The following is a 20,065-nucleotide window of genomic DNA, read 5'->3' as shown; positions in this document are numbered from 1 at the left end:
AAACTTATAATGACCGTCTAAGTGTGTAGCCTATAACAGTTTATTACGGAGCGAGCGAAGCGAGCGTAGTCTTTCCTTAGATTAACCCGCGCCCCGTTGGGCTCTGCCGAGCAACGCGCCCGGTTGGGGGGGGGCCATTTTGGCCCCCCCTAAGATCTCGAGAACCACGCAACATAGCGACAAGCGGTAAACGGCGTTGGATAGCCCCAACGGGGAACTACCTTGTGACCCAATTTTATTGACCTAGGTCAAACCGATGACGTCACAGGTCAGGTCAAAGGTCCAATTTTCACCGTTTACAGGCACTTCAAGAAATGAGTTGTAAAATCGAGTAAAATGCATTTCATTGAAAATCATCGATGGGGAAATGTTCTTCAAACACATATTTTGCTATTTGAGGTCACTGATACCAGGTCAGGTCACAGAGGTCAGGTCACGGGGGGGTCACAATATGAAAGTGTCGTGTGATACATGTTTTATGGTCCATTTTACATGACAAATGCGATTATATGGGTCAGGCAGCCTTTGGGGCCAGCTTAGATCACGTTTTGATCAAGGTCAGGTCAAGGTCAGGTCAAGGTCAGGTCAAATTAGGTCAAATTTCAAAGTTAATATTTTTGCATAAAATGGGTACCGAATCGATGCAGCTCGTCACGGGGAGTTCAATGGTGGTCTTTGTTTTGCCGTACGTGGTCTAGAATTGCTAAAAATTGAGTTCAAAAATTTGACGTCATCATTTTTGAACAGTTTTTTCGCTATAACTTGGCCAAAAAACGAGATATCGATCTGAAATTTGGTAAGTATATAGAAGAGCGCTGGGACTATCACATATATTCCGGTTTTTTTGACATTCAGAAAATTTTTGTATTTTTACAAAGTTTTTCTAAAAAAATCAGTTTTTTGATTTTTTTTGTCAAAAACCAAAAATTTTGAAAATCCGAGATAGCAGTTTTGTAGCGCCGCGTTTTGTCTACTAGACCATATAAAGAACTTTGAAATTGCTTGATAACTGTAGATTTGGTGAGCGTTTCAAGATTGCATGTTTTTTGCTCATTTTTGTTCGAACATGACCTCAGTTTGACCTCAATAACTCCTGACCTAAGGTGACCTAAGACTTGAAATTTGGTGTGAAGGTGTCAAATTGATGCCCGGGAAGGTACTAAAAATTTGGCGGCGCTGCGCGCCGCCGTTTTCTTGCTATTCAGGAAAAACCACAGGGGGGGGGCCAAAATGGCCCCCCCCCCAACGGGGCGAGGGTTAACGGAAATTTCTGAGTATGAGCGGCCGGCCGGCCGGCCGGCCGTGCGGACGCTTTTGCGAGGCTTATATCTCAGCAACTACTTGACCGATTTACATGCGGTAATTTTTGTAGGGTAGCTTCATTCCTTCTACCAAGTATTGGACTATTCCTGATGCACGTGGGTGACCCATTATGCACGTGCCACGTGCAAAACGAAGAGGTGTCAGTTTTGTAATTGTTGCAATATCTCGGTAACTACTTGGCCGATTGCGCTGAAAGTTGGCATGAAGGTAGGCACCCACTAGGCACTGCATATCCATGTGCCAGAGTTGGGGGTGCTGCTGCACGTGCGCACGTGCAGGGGTCGTTTCCAGGTCTCGAGAACGGCTCGACCGATTGCGCTCAAATTTGGTACACAGTTAGGGACCGGTTAGTAGGGTGCCGTGCACAAGTCAGTTGGGACCCATTTTGCACGTGCGCACGTGCAGGGTGCCGCTTCCAGATCTCGAGAACGGCTGGGCCGATTGTGCCCAAATTTGGCACATCGCTGGAGAGCGGTTAGTAGGGTGCCGTGCACAAATCAGTTGGAGGTACCCCCTCGCAATTTCGCACGTGCAAGGCCCACCCTCTCGCTCGCTCCGTTAGTCGCCCCAAAAGGCGTTATACTGGTACCTATTATTGAAATCAGAACGCAGCCGTTTGTTTTACGTCTGACCATAGCATCAGATCACAGCGACTCACTAACCACTTGAACGAATCAAATTTCCGGTCATATTTTCGCTAATGCGACATAATGCGACTTATACCATTCATTTGGCATTAAATTTCAACTAACTCCAAACTGGGACACCCCAGATAGTTGTCCAGCTCTCACATCAGGCACTTCCATAAGTGCTGCCAACGACCTCGATCGTTCAAATAAATGGCTGCCATATGGGTGAGTGGAATGTGTTCCCACCAAACTGGACACGGCAGTAACTCGCTATCATGACTTCGTGCTACACCACCCTACCTTTCATTTTGTACCGTCATGTGTCGCAGTAAGGGGTATTACCGTGGGAAATCAATAGTTAAAATCAGGTTACGTTCACTGGTTGATTCTATAAAATGCTTGCTACGCACGGTGAATTTTATTCGAGAGTTTTTATGGTCAAATTTTATTTTCACCCCAACACAATAATACAGCCCTAAATCAGACATCCTAAAAGGAATGGCATGATAAAAGCTCGATGTTAAAAAGGTATGTTCGATATTACAAACAATACTACCTGCATAAAACGGACACTAGTGACAAACCACCAAAACAATGTTCCGCAACTATAAACAGCGTTCCGTATCACATCATTGACATGTTTCAATTCTGCCACAGGCCATGAATCCGGATTTGGAGGGCTCAGAATGTCTCAACTTCAGCACGGACATCTTTGGCAACTACAACTTCTCCGAGAATGACATGCCGCCACTACCGGCCTTGGAGACCGGCCACGTGATTAAGGTTCGTTCAATGGCAGTCTCCACGCTGTTGGTCACGTGGTGTGGCCGCGACTCGAGGCCGATGAAGCAGCGTCTATAAATTCCACGCCAGACTACTTTGTCAACCGACTTCTGTTACTGATAGGTTATTTTCTACTGGATTATACTTGAAGAAATCTTAATGCAATGAGCTCTCTATTTTTTGTCTAGGTAAAACATGTCTCAGGAATCCAGCATAACTTTGTAAGCATTTTCATGTTATATGTCTGTGGTTTGTTGGTACTAGACATACACTAAGGTAACTCCATAGTGTAATAAATAACCTTATTTATTACACTATGTTAACTCTAAGGAACACAAAATCCGGCTCCTAGCATAACTACGGTAAAGGTAAAAAATGATGTAACAAACGCGTCATTTTATTGTCAGGCACAACATATGCCTTATAGAACTGCAAGTTATAGTTCAACTATAACGGGGATAAAATGCTCGGAAAGGAAAAGGGGGGATGGAGACTTCCACTGGCGTCCAAGTGGCGTCTAACTGAGCAGACGTCCAAGTTGGCGTCTAACTTGGCGTCTAACTGTTGGACGGAGACTCCCAAGCTACACGTGTCTAAAGTTAGCCGTCGCCAGATAGACGCCGCCGCCGTCCAGCTAGACGCGTCTAAGACTTAGACGCGTCTAACTAGACGTGAAATGAAGGTCTCCACCCAGGGTATCATAACTTACCTCGTGCCTATAGTAAGTTTTGATAGCTTAGCGCAGGTCGCACGCACAACATTTTAGACGCTCGTGTTCGTGCTCATATTACCACAGTATTGATCGTTTTGTGCATCACAATTTACTATGCCAAATACGGGTCTGCACCCTCCTTACGAGAAAATCGCACACTAATTAGCTGCAATAAAATCAAGTAATATGCATGTTCTTTAGAAACAAGTAAGTGTATTTTCATAGCGTCGCAAGCCCGTTACATTTTACACTATGTAGTGTCATTGCTTGTAATGTTCACGAGCCTTTGAACCGTGACGCTGCTGGGTACATTGTTATAAACCACGCAATTTTATGCTGTCTTTATTTTTCTCGCAGACGTGAAGTGGCTGCTTTCGGGAGCAAATATCCATTTCCTTCGCTTGACTGCCTCTAAAGCTAGCTTCAAGAGTGATATCAAAGGCCAGTTTCGATGCGGCAGTGCTAAATTATTTCACATAGGACACGTCAACAACAGAACCCCGGAAACAAATTGCCAATCATGCTACCGGCATTGTTCAGACGAACTGGTTTTCAGCGTCTACTCGCATTTTCGACACGATATCGCCTACTTTTTCATCTTCGCAAACTTTTGTTGCTATGGCTACTCTTGGTTATACCTTTACCACCCTTAACATGTTTTTACGCATTAACACTTAAGCTTGACTAATATTAATTGAACTATAGTTCGTTTTTCTTAAGTTTGCCCCTCACTGTAAACGTCTTTTTGAACACAGCACGAGAATTGCTAGCTGAATTACTGAGAAAACTGGTTGGCGCACATTGATTTCACCAGATTTCACAGACGATCAATTTCATCAAATTTATTTACTTTTTCACAGACTCGTAGCTCGTATTTGCCAATACCTACAGCCCCACAGGGATAGACGACTTCTCAGCAATTATGTCTGAACTAATAAATAAATTGCACGGCGCTTAACATAACGTTAAATCGTCGGTGTTCAAAACTTATTTTGATAATATTATTCATATCTACAATACAATGTGCGCTAACCAGTTTTCTCAGTAATTCAGCTAGCAATTCTCGTGCTGTGTTCAAAAAGACGTTTACAGTGAGGGGCAAACTTAAGAAAAACGAACTATATCAATTGTCGTCTTGCTTGGCACCTGTTAAAAATTAAAAAAAAAACGTGCGACTCTGCTGTAGATTTCTTGGGGTGTAATGGCTGCACTAAGTCCACCATGGATTGCTTTGCAATAGCGACTTGGCTTCCAAAAAGTACCGGTCTGGAAACGATTCCTGCTGGAGTAACGTCCTCATTACATTAAACATATCTAAACTTTGCAAGAATATTAAATTAAATAACAATTGTATACGCCAGGCACCTTTCTCAACAAAAATACTATCTTCGCATGAATATCCGAAGTTTCAAACAGATATTTCACTTATCTAAAAGCGTGCAATGCTATATGATGCTCTAACTTTGCTTCACTGGATCAAGTGGCGGTTTGAATGGGCTGAGACGCTATTCTTATACACTCACCGCGATGGGAAACCGATTACATTTGCATAACATGAGAGTGGTACATAGGTGGTTTTCTGGAGACAATCTTCGCTAATTTAGGGACAACCACGTGGAAAAGTACATCCACCAAGTCAGGCACAGCCGAGTTAGTGCAGTTTCGTTTGTTAATGCTCTGTTCCAAAGTCAGTCTACTAAAGAAGCTACATTGATGCTAAAGGGTCAACGACCATTGTCGGTCTATTTTAAGCCACCAAGGACTGCTACTTTGTTGACAATGCATTGTAAACAAAAGTTTTCCTTGTTTATACACCACGGCATCAGTTGTCTAACACTTCCTTTGTCACTAATATGATAGTCAAGCCTCAAAATCGCATTGTTCATTGCGCCGGTGGTTCTTGCCTCTTTTTTGTAGTTGCGTGCACATAATGTGAAAAATTAAATGGATGACAAAGGTCTGATTGGTGCCTATGTATTGATAGCAGACATAACTGCATGGATCAGCGATGCAGACGCATGGCTGAACCCTACAGCCTTGATGTGAAGTAAGACGGTCCCTTTAGAAAGAATCAAAGCGAGCTGCGTGCGTTGGTACGCATTTTGCATGCAACCATGCGCACACAAGCCGGTTCACTGTAAAGGACGAGCCGATCCACCGTTTTTTGGGAGTATGTCTGCATAGTTCCGTGGATCATTTCTGGGTGTAAATGCAATAGTAAGTGTGGCCGATATCAGACGTCTGGGATCTTTTTATACCGGATTGACACGGGTCCAGACGAAAACAGCATACAAGGGCGGGAAGGAAAATCACTGGTGAACTGGCATGGGCACATGGTTACTGAAAACTGAACAATTAGTCATTGTTCGTCACCAATACGACCTTGCTCCTAGGAATATAAAATGAGGCCTACTGTGACACCGCGTCCTGTTGATGCCTTGAGTTTGTTGTATTTACCGTATTCTGTTCAGGTTAATTAATACTTTGACTTTTTAGCTTAGCAAGAAAAAGCATCTTAACGTACAATCAGTAACGACCTTCCTTCGTTTATTTAAAAGCTGCATTTCTTCTTACTTGTTCTTGGAAAACCGGGCGCCAAAATCCGTTGCCATCGTTCACCTTCCCGCCCATGTTTCCACAGCTACAAAAAAGAGAAAGAATACACGCGGCTGTCGCTATCTCTATTCTTCTTTCTTTTGACCCTTGGAAAGGAGTTCACCTCTAAACACCTCTACACTCTAAACTAAATCACCTCTTAACAATACCGCGGATATACTATTCATTACGGACAGTTTCACCCACAAAGTGACATCAAGAACTTCATGGCTCTGGCATGCAACTAGTGTTTACGCAAGCGGCTGCGCCACTTGCTTCGCGGCGTAGCCAGAAAATGCGGCAGCAGCCAATTTGCTTTCGAATGGTATTTGATTTAAATTGATCTGTCGTCTGGAAGCAGAAATATGGACGGGAACGTGCGGAGGAAATTTTTGAACATGATAACTATTCTGAGGGCATAGTTGGATGAAATTTGGGTCGTACGGGGTCAAGTCAGGTCAAGTTGGTCATCCTTGGTCACACTGGGTCAGGCCATGTCACCTTCGGTCAGGCCAGGTCGTATAGGTTACCACGTCACATTGGATCGGCAGCTGGGCCATACTTCTACTACTTCTACCCATACCACTACTCCTACCACTACCCCTACCACTACCCCTACCACTACCCCTACTTCTACCCCTACCACTACCCCTACCACTACACAACCCCTACCATTACCCCTACCACTACCCCTACCACTACCCCTACCAATACTACTACCACTACCACTACACCTACACCTACCACTACCACTGGGTCATGTGAGGTCACAGACTATCAGATTAACTGATTAACTAAAAAAAGAGTTCCTAACCCTTCTCCTACTCGTGTCATTTTATTATTCTTAATCGTATTTGGTTGAAATGGCGCCTAGTGACAAATGTGGCGCATTGCGACAAAAGTGGTGCATTTATTCCTGTCGTTATGCCATGCATCCTTCCAACGAATTGCACCTTTATCGGACCATATTTGACAAAGTTGTGCGATTTGGGGCAAAAATAGCGCATGTGGACAAATGTGGCGCACTGCGGCAAACGCGGTGCATTCGGTTAAGCGCATTGAAAACTGATGCTCATTCCCCCTCGCCTCATCACTGTACTATTCCGAGACGATTGCCCCGTTCGTTGTTTATTTAGCCGATATTAGCTTTTTTGCTAAGCTACAAAACTCTGTATTTGGGTAAATCCTATGAGGTTTAGGTGACTTGTGACATCACATGCCACTATTGGTTAATGCGCAACTAAATAAAGGAAATGGGTATTTATACGCGCATAACCTAGACCGCTGCAACCAGTTCTGCTCTGTACGCCACACAAAGCAAATGTAGCAATGAGGACGGGTTCTGAAATATTTGAAAATCCTTTCCGCAACACAGCGACACAATATGACGTCATATCTCGCCATCAGTCTAATCCCTGCATACCGGAGTGCAGTTTTATGTGTCTGTTTCGGCTCAAATTCGCCTTATCTCATGTTTCTCTTTGTGAATGTTCATTCATTTGTGAACGAGCTGTGTTAGCATATGTGTGAAATGTTCTTTGAAAAAGTTATAAAACTGGGGGTATTACGCTGCTTATCATTCCTCAATGCTCTAACGAAATTATGCCTTCTTCAGCGGGTGTGAAAATGGTCGCGTGAGTTGAATGCTTCCCGGACAGGGAAACAAAAACAATTTGAAATAGAGCGGGCGTCAGAATTTCTATTTTGGTATCATTATTATAGCATCATGTATGGTTTCTTCCGGGTATATTTACGAGTAGGCTCGCCATAGACGAATGCTTCTGCGATATGTAATGTGGTTGATGTCATTTCACCATGTAGAAGTAGACGTAAAGTGAATAACTATGAATTGCCCCTACGCACATGTTTAAAATAATGCAACCAGAAGTCCGTCGATAGCAAGCTGACCTTGTAGCAATCGCCGTCACAATCGTCTTCTTTGATATTTTTTTTTTCTAACACCTTGTTTGATCTTAAATCGTTTTCTGCCACGTTGTCAAACGCCACGCATATCGCCTTTTGGCTCATTGTCACATCATATGGCAAAATGTCTTCTGATTCATTGTCACCTTGCTTGATCCATCGTCCCTGACACATTGTCACAAATGTCATAGTGTCACATACTGTCTTCTGACCATGTCATTTCGTTTGGCAGATCGTCTTCTACGCCGCAGTCTTCATCGGCTCTCTGGTGGGAAATGTCGGCGTCATCGTCATTGTCGCCACATCTCGACGCATGCGCAGTGCGATCACTGCCTATCTTGTCAACCTAGCCGTCGCCGACATCAGCATACTTCTACTCTGCATGTGGGTTCATCTGGTTCAAGATATATCCAGACACCGGCATTACCCACTTGGCGCCTTTTGGTGTCGCTTCAACGGTTTCGCGCAGAGTGAGTATACTGGCTGGGGAATGGGGTTCATGTGGAAAATGTGGGATACATTTGATGGAAAGGAAAGAGGGGAGGGATTTTTACGGAAAGGAGAGAGTGATGGGGTGTGGTGTTTGAGTGAGTGTGGAGATGATGTACGGTAAGTAAATAAAGAATGATGATGATTTTGGAGGAGTGTGTTCTATGTAATGATTTTAGGATGGAATATGAAGCTTAGGACATTCTTGATCCTCTCATCGCTGGGGAGTGCTTTTGACATTTGCAAACCCCAGACCATTTATGCACTCAAAACTTTTTGCAAGAACTCTGCTCATCATTTTAACGATTCGACACTAATCAAATCCCTACTCACCATCTCCCTGCGGCCTCCGATCCCTCAAACAGCCCCGATACCACAATATTTCGGTAACTGCGTCGATAGCCACCCCGAGGTCAAACGCAGCTCCACCTCGCGCCCTGCGGGCAGCGCGAGGTCACGTTCCAAGCGTTGTTAGCCTGCTGATGGGCGATCATTTTACAGCTGACCAGATCGGGGGATGATGTCGATTACGTGGATAAATCTGTCGATTCTGGCGCGCTCTATAGTAGTTTGAAGCGTCAATTGACACAGCGAACGCTGCACGTTCAACATGTTTCATTAGTGTTCGCAGACCTATATTGGTGGCATAGTGAGTTGAATAGCTGCTAAAAAGGAATTGAGTGTGATATTGTGGTGGGCTACGTCTGTTTGGAGTTTAATGTGTATATTTACGAAGATGAGAATGACGGGGTTGTCACAGGCAAATAGGCTTACCGTCTTGCTTTCCATTTTCTCTAGCCCCGACATAAGCTACCCTTTTAGTTCGCTTTCTCTTGGAGTCTTACATCTCTTCATGACAATTGACGTCATGATCCCACGCGCAGTATTTTCTACCCACATGTTATGAACAAACCTTCTGTGAGCAAAAAGTCCCAGAGAGGGGATTTTGTACCGCCGTATTGACCGGCGGCGTCAGATATATCTGGTCCTGATGGCTCTATCGTGTTCTCCTGATAGCATCACGTTTTCCTGATGACATTATTGGGCTGACGTTCAGACGTCGAACCGCGGCTCACAGTCGCCGTTCGGCGGGCGCTCGGAGAGTCTATGCTCTGAATCGGTGATTTTCTGTTCTGAATCGATGGTTTTCTTGTCTGAATCGGTGTCTTCCTGCTCTGAATAGGCGATTCTTTGGTTTGGATCGGCAACATTCTCCTCTGAGTCATACATTTTTTGCCCGGAGTCAGAGATTCTCTGATGAAGTTAGATGGGCGATTCTCTGCTCTGAGTCGGCAATTATCTGGTTTGATTAAGAGTCTCTGGTCCGAGTCAGAGATTCTTTGTTCTGATTGAGCGACCCTCTGCTCTGAATCGGCGCAAATAGACGCGAACCCGACGCGACTCGACGCGACCCCAGCGCCCTGAGTCAGCAACAGGATGACATATTGCGCAGGAAATCAGTTACCGAGGAGGAAAATGGCGCATCTGCGACTGCCGGAGATAAAGAGCGGTCAGGTCGGGTAAAGTAGCTGGAGACAGGTCTAGAAATACTTTTCTGAGATAGATATACCCCGAGTAGCATATCTGTCTGAGAAACTAAGGCATAGTTTGCTGCTCGGAAGTTGTAACAATGCAATTGTGAAGAAGTGATTTAAAACAGCCGAGCTTTGAAGACAGGCGGTTTATCTTAGCAGCAGCTTAGCAGGTTTATCCGTGCAGCATTTTGTGTTACTACGCCAACACACGACGCTCGTAGATTTCATTAAATCGTCTCCGATCGCCAAAGATCGCCTATTGTGTTGCCATGGTCACAAGTGACGTAAAATCTCAAGGCGACCATTGGCTGCCCCTTTGCTGACCCCGGGAAGTCGGGGCATTAACCAAAGTTGGATTTGCGTCAGAGTATACCAGAAATACCACGAGCTCGAGGCGATAGCGGTTATTACTGAATAGTTTCATATTGCCCTGAGGCTTGATCGAAGAGAAAGAAGCTTTCCACGAACTGAAGCTTCCCTCTAAAGCCACTAGCAGCTTCCATGGTTGATGGTCCCGCAAAAGATGGCCGCTATAGATTGTTTTAGTTTCAGTTACTATCTCCCAGATACAATAGCAATATTTACGAAGCGGGACAATGATGTTCCTGGACTCTACCATCGCGCAGGAATCAGTCATCCGCGCTCAGCAACTGCGAGCGAGCTTTGTCAAGACCACATAATTGAGTAAAATATGTGTGCCTTTCTCAGAAGGGTTGATGTTCATGTTTTCATATTCTGATTATTTTACTGCATGGAGAAGTGTTTTAGTTTTATATTGCGTTTGCGATTTGAGTTCCAAAAAAGTAAACTCTCGTTGAAACTTGAATGCTCTCAATATCAACCGGAATTCGATTTGTCCGTACAGTAATGCCATTATCTCATAATGCGCTTACAGTCCTGGGTCTGGCCATGTTCCATTCGAGAGACTCGTTCATAAGCACTTTCATAAGAGACTAAGTTCATAAGTTCGACGGTGGTGGATACTCAATGCTATATGTCCCGTAAATTTTGCTTCAAACGCACTGGCTCAACTTGTATGGGAACAGGACGGTGTGAATGTCGATTAACGCCGCTGCATGTGCCATATTTTCATTTAATGTATCTTGCTGATTATCGGTTAAGGCGCAAGAAAGCACACAGTCCATTTAATCGTTTCAATAAACTTATTTATTGAAAGGTTGTATGAAAAACAGTAGTGGTTGTGAAATCTCCATCACCTAAAAGCAAAATTGAAAATAACCGTATCTGCTCTTGTTTACCTCGTCGGCTGTAACTTTTCCAGTCATTTTCAATTGCGTCACCTTCATTTGTAAACATTCTTACAAGAATTGTAAACATTCTTGTGAAAAACCACAATCCTCTGATATTTAATGTATGGCACGCGTTTGCAAACCAACTTAAGTTAACGCACGCTTGTATGCACTTAGTCACATTATGAAAGGAGCTCTGCCCCTCGCCTCACTTTCCTCTCATCCGTGACTGAAAATGTGCGTGGCCCGTGCGTGACCTGTCAGCTTACAACCTCATCATATCCGATGTCACGACAAGCACTTCCGACTTGAAAAGGATTCTGTAATTGAATTTGAAACATGCCAGTGTAGCTAGTAACCAGAAAGACGAATGGTTAGGTCAGACACGAATTTTAAAAGATTAACCCGCGCCCTGCTGGGGGGGGGGGGTGTTTGAACACCCCCCCCCTTGTGGTTTTTCGCGAATATCTCAAAAACGGCGGCGCGGAGCGCCGCCGTTTTTGGTACACCTTATCATACATCAATTCTACACATGTTGTTAAAATTTCAGACCAAGGTCATTCAAGGTCAGGTCACCAGGTCACTTGAAGTAACCTTACCTCATAAAAAGTTTCAATGTCTGTCATAGCTACACCGAGTGACCGATCGCTTTGAAACTTTCAGCGATTGATAAGGTTAACAGTATCTATAAAATGTATATCTCGAAATTTTAATACCGGTGACCTAAGGTCAGGTCAATTTTGCGACCTCCCCATTATAAGTCAATGGGAGAAAATTGAAATGCGCCTCTTTTGGACGAAAGACATTATAAACACTCCCAAACACTGAATTACAAGTGGTTTAGACACACTGAACATGAAAATGGTGTCCGTGACCCTTGTTTATGCCCTGAGGTCATCTTAGGTCACGAATGGTATCTAACAGTTTTTCGCAAATAACTTTTGATAGAGGCACGCTAGAGCGATGAAAACGCCTTAGATGTGTTCAGCTCGACGATACGGATCGACTGATATGCAACATGACCCTTTCCGGTCAGGTCATGACCTTGACCTGAGGTCAAATTTTCAAGTTGACCTTTCAAGGTCAAGTTATAGTTCATTCGATGCGTCTTGACGAGAGGAACACGATGCCGGTAAAAGTAAGCTCGTACAAGGCTTGGGTCAAAAGTTATTGCCGAAAAACTGTTTCCGAAAAAATCGGCTATTTTTGCAGTTTTTGCCCCCTGCAGGCAAAACCGTTGACTTTAGGTCGAATCTGAGAGAATTATTCAGAAAGGGCGTTAATAGGGCTATCGAATGCGCTTTTCCGCGGCGCTGTAGCTCTATTGGTTCCCGAGTTATGCGTTGGCTTCTTGGAAATTTTCGATATTCAACCTGGAAATCGGCGAAATTTTGCCTTCAATGACCTCTGGTGACCTGACCTTTGACCTGACCAAAAAATTGACCGAAGTGATTTCGTCATTATTTTTGACGCTATTTCGAACGCCGCCTTCCGCGTATCGCTACGTGGCCCAGGAGCCGAGTTACAAGGGGGGGTGTTCAAACACCCCCCCCCAGCAAGGCGTGGAAATCCAGGACCCCCAGCCGGGCGCGGGTTAACAGGTTAGGTTGTTTTGAAAAGTAGACTGACGAAGCAAAGCCTACGCTAACGGAATTAAGTCCGTGCTGTATAGGCGCGTTCTTAATCCTTCCGATCGAGAAACGAAATGCAGGAGAGAGAGAGAGAGTAGCTATGCAGAAGTATGATGTGGATTCACATAGACACAATCTGTCTCACTTGATGGCTGTACAAAGACATGACACCTTCCCCAACCGGACACCCTGCTAGTCATGAGAGCCTTATTTCGAGCGTAGTAACAAATTAAATCACGACTCCTCCACCGTAATAGGCAATCTCACGAGGAATTCTTGACTAATTTTACGGAGTAGACGTGGCAAATACTATGATTATATGCCATATTGCACGTAGCACAACCCGACAATGCTCATGTTTTCGATGCATAGCAATCACAATGTTGCATAAACGCGGGTCAAGGTCTCAGGATTTTCACGTGAAAGACCAAAGTGCCTCTGTGAAGGTCAGCTCTGCTCGGGTCTAATCTGGGACAGACATGAATCACACATCGTGATGACTCTTGGCTCCCCCCGACGTATGTCACGCATTTCTGGCCAATGACGATTCCTCGCGCTTCACCCAAGGGAAATCAATGCTCCGGCGTTTCCCGAATGTCCGAAGCTCGCACGGGAGACGGTTTGCGCTGAGAGGAATCGGAAGTGTTTGGCGCGGTTGCGGTTTGCGTTTTGAATAAGCGCTAGCAACTTTCTTCCACTTGTCAAAATGCTTCGGGCTATAGTCAGTTTGCCTTCACTGACTTCTTTAGTACCGGGGGAACAAAGGATATTGCTCAATGTCAAGTGATATATGAAATTATGAAGCACTTGCGAATCAAATGGATATGCAATCGCCTATTGCGGTAGGTGGTACGGTAGGTGTACTCTGCAACATTATTGCGTACAAAAAAAACAACAACAACAAGCAAAGTCAAGTTTTGTGAAACGACAAAGGTGAAATCCCAAGTAAATCCTTAGAAGAAATATATTCCATTGCGCTTTATTGCAGTTGTTGAATGCAGAAAGCTGAGGAAAATCGCTGATAGGCATTGCTATACATAAAAAAATTCCGATGCTGAACATTATCATTTTTTACAATTGTATTCTATTTATTTTTCAATTTGCTATTGCATCGAAACAGCCTTCATCCAACCGTTATGTTTACCTATGGAATCTACTGGGGCTTCCGGCAGTGTTTTTGTACTGACATACTAGTTAAAATTCCCGTAGACTTAACTAATCGAGCAGCAAACGAAGACTTCAAAGACGTTTATTTGCTCAGCACACGAAACTAGTTCAATAAGAACTAAACAAAGCAAAACTTATAGCTCGCGGGTGAATTGACAATGCGTATGTTCCATGGTGATTTACCTGCTCCCCTTGAGGTTCTATAATTTTTTATATCGCTGAAATATTTAAGCTGCGACAGCGTGGAGTCACTGACCTCATCCCCTAGCTAGTACACAGCTTCACTACAGGCACAGCCATCACATTTAGAAGCCCGGGTGGACTGGTCCGACGCGAAGAAACTAGCATTATACCACTGCTTACAGAAAGTCTCATTCTGGCAGGCTTCACGAAATGGGTCTCATGAGTGTCCCGCGGGGCTCTGAGCTCGTGACAGTTGCTGGGAAGTACCCTGTTGTGCTGATTCCTGACTGAGCCACTCGCTATACTCGTGGTCCGTTCGTGTCTGGAATAGAAAACAGACGTCCGTTCCGTCTCAGTCTCTTCCTAGACAGATCGAGCGTCTTTAGGCAGTCGGATATCCATCAATTTTGATTTTCCTCGCCATATGTGGTTTGATGTGTCGAAATCACATGGCCTGTTCGTTCGAACTGACAAGGATGAACGGATAGTAAAGGATGGACAGTATGCAATCAGTTTTCTGTTGTTCCATGAATGACGGATCTTTGATCCATTGAAGTAGCTGGTATCAGTGGAGTGCAAGGTCACTCTTCACTGCCATTATCCTTCCTCTTTTAGAAATGGATATGACAAGAAGAGGGCCCAGGCATGGAGCATGGATTATGTAGCTTACTTAGGTAGTTGCATATTCTAAAATGGACGATGAAAAAAGAAAACTGAGCAGAGCCAAAATAGATCGTAAGAAAATTACCCTAGCTCTCATGTTCCCTAAAAGTACCAATATTCCAGATTCCAAAGAAAGCAACTTTTCGAGAAGCTTTCGGCATTGCGCCATCAGAACCAAATAGTGTTCATGATTTTGAGTTGGAGTTCTGGAATTGGATATTAGCGCTGGAAACATGAAAGTTTAGTTTCATTGCTGTTATTTCCTTCAAATATAAATGTAGAAAATAAATAAAGTAAGATTAAACTAAGTTTTTGCTACGCATGCAAAATGCTTCAAGTGTTTTTTATATTGCAGCTGTGAAGACTAAACAGAACAGGCTATTTTGTCGTTAGAAAACACAATTCTAACATTTTCTTATTTCCAACCAGCCTTGTGTCCAATAGTTTTCTAGCTTTTGGCTCGAGCCCTCATAGCAACTACTAATCTGCGAGCATTAAACTGCCTTGGTGCCATTAGCTATCGCGCAGGTTCGTCGGTCTTTGTAGCTACAGAATTCGAAGACTCAATACAACTCATTTCCAGGCTTTCACGGTAGATGATTGCAAATTGCAATCATCTGTTCGTTTCAGCGCGTGGAGCCACAGTCTCTGAGATCCCCGACCCTCGCCACTGTATCCAGGCGTGGCGTGTGTGCGGGTCGTTTCCGCGGCTCTATCCCCCGGTCTGAGCGGGTTCACAGGAGGTAGTGTCTCTCTTAGCTCTGTGAGATGTCGGCATTTGTCGCTGGAAGCTGTAAGGGAGCGTCCGGAGGCCTCTGACCTGAGTCTGGCCTCACACCGTGCCACTTCTTGACCGGGGACAACAAAATCAGGCTCACGGGTGTTCTTTATCACGGTAGCGGCGGAACACCTTCAATTAAGGGGGGGGGGCACTGCCGACTTTTGGTCCCATTCTTTCCATGCAACGTCCATAGGGCTAATGTTAAAATGCCAAAACCAAAGAAAGGGGGGCACGGTGCCCCGGTGCCCTCCCCGTTCCGCCGCCTATGCTTTGTCATGAATATGTTATCATGCAAGATGGCTTCTACATACGAGTATACCAATATTGAATGCCGAAAAATGGTAAAGAGTTTAGAAGTGAGTTTCAGCTATGTCACATGATTTGAAATGTCAACTTTTCGAAGTTAATGGAAAACTAACACAAAGTCCACGTACAAATGCAAATCTTTGCTTATTCACTTCTGCTACTGGTCAAATTCAAAACGATGTTTCTTTTTTCATTTTACTTGCAAAATGCATCATTCAACATCTGCAACATCTGCTGTATCGTCATTCTGAACTTTGCGTGACTTGTTACTTGAAGTGGCAGCGACAGGCCTCTCCGACCTCGTGTGGCATTTTTCCTGTAATTTGTTCTCGCATGGCTGATGGCATCTGGCGTGTCTCTAGTCTGACGTTGTGTGGCCCCTTTTGCGACTCCAACATGACCTCGTGTGACCTTTGCTGTAACTTTTCTGACCGTATATAGCCTCATCTGTGACTCAAGTCTGATTTCTGTGATCCCCCAGTGGTCGAAATCTGACATCTCTGACCCCTTTCCGACCCTAATCTGACTTCTCTGACCCTTCCCTGTCCCTCAGTCGGACCTCTCTAGCCCCCCGTGACCCCAGTCTGATCTCTGACCCCTCTCTGACCCCCCTGTGACCCAGTCTGACCTCTCTGACCCCTCTGTGACCCCAGTCTGATCTCTGGCCCCTCTCTGACCCCCATGACCCCAATCTGACCTCTCTGACCCCCCTGTGACCCCAGTCTGACCCCTGTGACCCCTGACCCACAGTGACCGCGCTGACGGCCTCCGTGCTGACGCTGACCGCTATCGCCTGCGACCGATTCGTGGCGGTCATGTTCCCACTGCGGGCTCGTCGCTCCCAGACCGGTCGACGAGTCGGTATCATCATCGCCGGTATCTGGGTGGTGTCCATGGCTGCCGCCCTGCCGCTGCTGATACACAGACATCTGCTGGAGATACAGGTCAGTATCTTCTGCAGATATGGATCAGATACTGGTCAGTATTGGCTGCAGGTACAGGTCAGATACAGGTCAGTATTTGATGGCGGTACTGGTCAGCTACAGGTCAGCATCTGTTGGAGATACAGGTAAGTATCTGATGTAGATATAGTTTAGTACCTGCTGGAGATAAAGATCAGTAACTGTTGTAGGTACAGGTCAGATACAGGTCAGTATCTGCTGAAGACACAGGTCAGTATCTGCTTGAGTGACAGGTCAGAAACATGTCAGCAACTGCAGGTGGTGTGAAATAGACAAATACTATTCGTCAGAATTGTGTTTTTCTATTGAAAATATCTGCTGGTGATATTGGTCATAAGTAAACGTAGATACAGCTCAAATTCCCGATGCTTGATTATTTGAATTGGACAATGCTTACTTACATAACCTGGGTCACATACAAATGAAATCTCGACACACTCCAGTGGACCGAATTTCTTTCTGTTCTGTTCGAGATTTGCGAAGAAAATGTACGATCATATTTCCATCAACCGAATATTTATGCACACTTCTTCGCATTCTTTTACGATCGTTGTAGCATTTCAAACTGAGAGAAATATACTTTGTCTTGACTATGTTTTCATTCGCCACTACAAAAGGTGTCTGCGCACCCTGGGGATGACACGGAAAGTGGCTTCTGACTCGAAACCAAGTGGTTATTACTTTTTTACTGTGTCGTTTGTCACAGACTTTCTGAAACACCAGCTTTCCAAGAGAAATTCACGACGGTTTTATGTTACTTTTATCTAATGCTCTGCAAACTTTAACTCCAGCCTTGCCTCCAGCTTGGTCCTTTGCCAAGTTTACTTGGGCCCACTTAGTGGGCCATATGCCGTAAAATAGACTACCCTAGACCGAAGCGACAGCCAATCTATAACGATATCGAACGGGGGGGGGGGGGGCAGGAGCTGGGGAGACTGGCGATATGACTGGCAAACTGTGGAGAAGACACGGAATGTCACTGGATGATATAGATGTAAAGTGGGTTTCAATCAGCTTAAACGAATTCGATTTATGACTCTTCAACCTATCAGTTGTTGTCTTTGCTTTTAACTACATACGTGTTCATAATGCTCTTATTACTCCTAGGCCGCAGCGGTTTTCTCTTTCTTCTTCTTCTTCTTTTTTTTTGTTTTTTGCTACAGAAACAGGCAAGGAAACATACGGTTCAATATTATATACCCTTTGCTTTTGTTTCTGGATTCAAACACAAACCTTCGCGTTTCATTTTTGATAAAAATAAGTAGGGTATCCTCAATCTTCAATCACAGGCATATTTTAATCTAATACCGCACGCACCGCACAATAATGATTGAAGCTCTAGCATATTACACAAGCGACTTTTCTTCAGATCGAATCGCGTGGTGACACTAAAGCTAGATAATTTTGCGACTGCAGTAAAAGCCTGCCTTGGACAGAGCATCATTTTAAAAGGCCATTTCTTCTTTCGTTCAGACAGATCACTGAGAACAGCACTGTCCGAACCAGAACTAGCTTTATAGAATTTCAAAGCATAAGAAGAGCGCAAGAACTAGACACTCATTTTTATCAATCCTGCTTACCAGAATTTACCTTTTTGATCAGCCCAAAATGATACAAACTTAATTTCAACAGCAGCTGAAACAATTTATGTAACTGACAAGCCAACGTAGGCAATTTCACTTTTCAAACTAGCCTCTTCAAACACCTGTTGTCGCGAGCATGTTGCCAAGGGAGGGACTCCCCTCCCTCGGTCAGCAGTTCTAATCGCTTTCGCCGAGCTGCCACTGTGTCGGACCAGTAACGGAGGAGATTCAGTGACGTAGCCAGTTGATGAGTCGGATGCCGACGCTTTAATTTCCGGTGCGGTTGAACAAAGTTGTTGCTGTGCAAAAGCTTCAGCAGCTCTGAGCGAAACCTTATCTAATTTCCCTGACAATGGCTAATCCAATAAAGTCTCCGGTGGTAGTCATAGTGAAACCAGGTGAAAATCACTAGCTAAGAGGAGCTTAAGGATAATTATCTGCTCGTGGGTTGGCGGCTGGTTAGTTGTAAACACAACTTATAGTATTATCAAAATAACAAATATCAATCTGCTGATTGATAAGTGCAATAAGTGAGACGTTTCAACAATGCTGCAGCAACATTTGCTTCTTGCATTGACAAAATATCAGTTTCGCTAGTTGCCTTTGATTATTTTCTGATAAATAATTTAAATTCAAATTTCATTTAGAGTTAATGATATCATACCATTAATTCGGAAATCCACACAAAGTAGCGCGATGCTCTACACGTCAGAAGGCACTCATGATCAGGCTAGTCCCCGCCATTGGCAACAATGGGCAAACGATGAGCTCATTTTGAATTCTGGTCTACGGTGCATAAAGAATAAACTACGGGCTTCATTTGCACTGAACTTTGCCAATGTGATTTAAACAGGCGTGACGTAGCACTCGACTCTTCTCATTCGTTTGAATTAGTGAATTATATCATTTACTTGCCGGCCTTGCTTGAATCCGCGAGAAGCCATTGCCCAAAGACGTAAACACAGCACACTTAATAAAAGTAGGTATTGATACTTGAATACTATCTTTGATGATTACGAGCGAGCGAGCGCAGCGAGCGAGCGAGTTCATACTGAATTAAGGGAACATCCTTAATATGAGCGGCCGGCCGTGGGGACACTCTTCAAAAGCTAATATCTTAGGAACGGGACATCCGATTGACAAGCGGTCTTCTTTACTGAATGTCACTTGGACGTAAAAGTTCTGTGGTGTGATGGCCACCATGCGTTCTTGCCAACCACCGCACGTGGCGCGTGGTAAAGTTGGACATTTTTTAAGAACTCCCAAAATTGCAACCTCGATAACGGTTCAACGGTTGGGCCGATTGAATTGAAACTCGGTACACAGTTAGGTCTTCATCAGATAATTCATCTGCATGTGTTAAGGTTGGGGTGCTACAGCACGTGCGCACGTGCAGGGGGCGCTCCCAGATCTCGAGAACGGCTGGGCCGATTGCGCTCAAATTTGGTACACGGCTGGGGCCAGTTAGTAGGGTGCCGTGCAAAAGTCAGTTTGGACCCCACTTGCACGTGCGCACGTGCAGAATGCCGCTTCCAGATCTCAGGAACGGC

At 44.5% G+C, this 20,065-nt stretch overlaps 1 protein-coding gene across 1 annotated transcript in view; it reads left to right on the top strand.

The window, feature by feature from the left end:
- Window positions 1–2,618: 2,618 nt before the first annotated feature.
- LOC122390280 (substance-P receptor-like) overlaps window positions 2,619–20,065 on the top strand; it is a 52,132-nt gene continuing 34,685 nt past the window's right edge. Inside the window, exons 1-3 of the mRNA XM_043383029.1 lie at window positions 2,619–2,735; window positions 8,198–8,435; window positions 16,721–16,914. Coding sequence (XP_043238964.1) covers window positions 2,694–2,735; window positions 8,198–8,435; window positions 16,721–16,914 — 474 coding nt within the window. The 5' untranslated portion in view covers window positions 2,619–2,693. The remainder of the gene's footprint in view (window positions 2,736–8,197; window positions 8,436–16,720; window positions 16,915–20,065) is intronic.

This window comes from Amphibalanus amphitrite, unplaced genomic scaffold, assembly GCF_019059575.1.
Source record: "Amphibalanus amphitrite isolate SeventyFive unplaced genomic scaffold, NRLGWU_Aamphi_draft 000389F_arrow, whole genome shotgun sequence".
Taxonomy (NCBI): Eukaryota; Metazoa; Arthropoda; class Thecostraca; order Balanomorpha; family Balanidae; genus Amphibalanus; species Amphibalanus amphitrite.
Note: the sequence above shows the minus strand (reverse complement) of the source record. Positions and strands in the feature narration are given on the sequence as shown.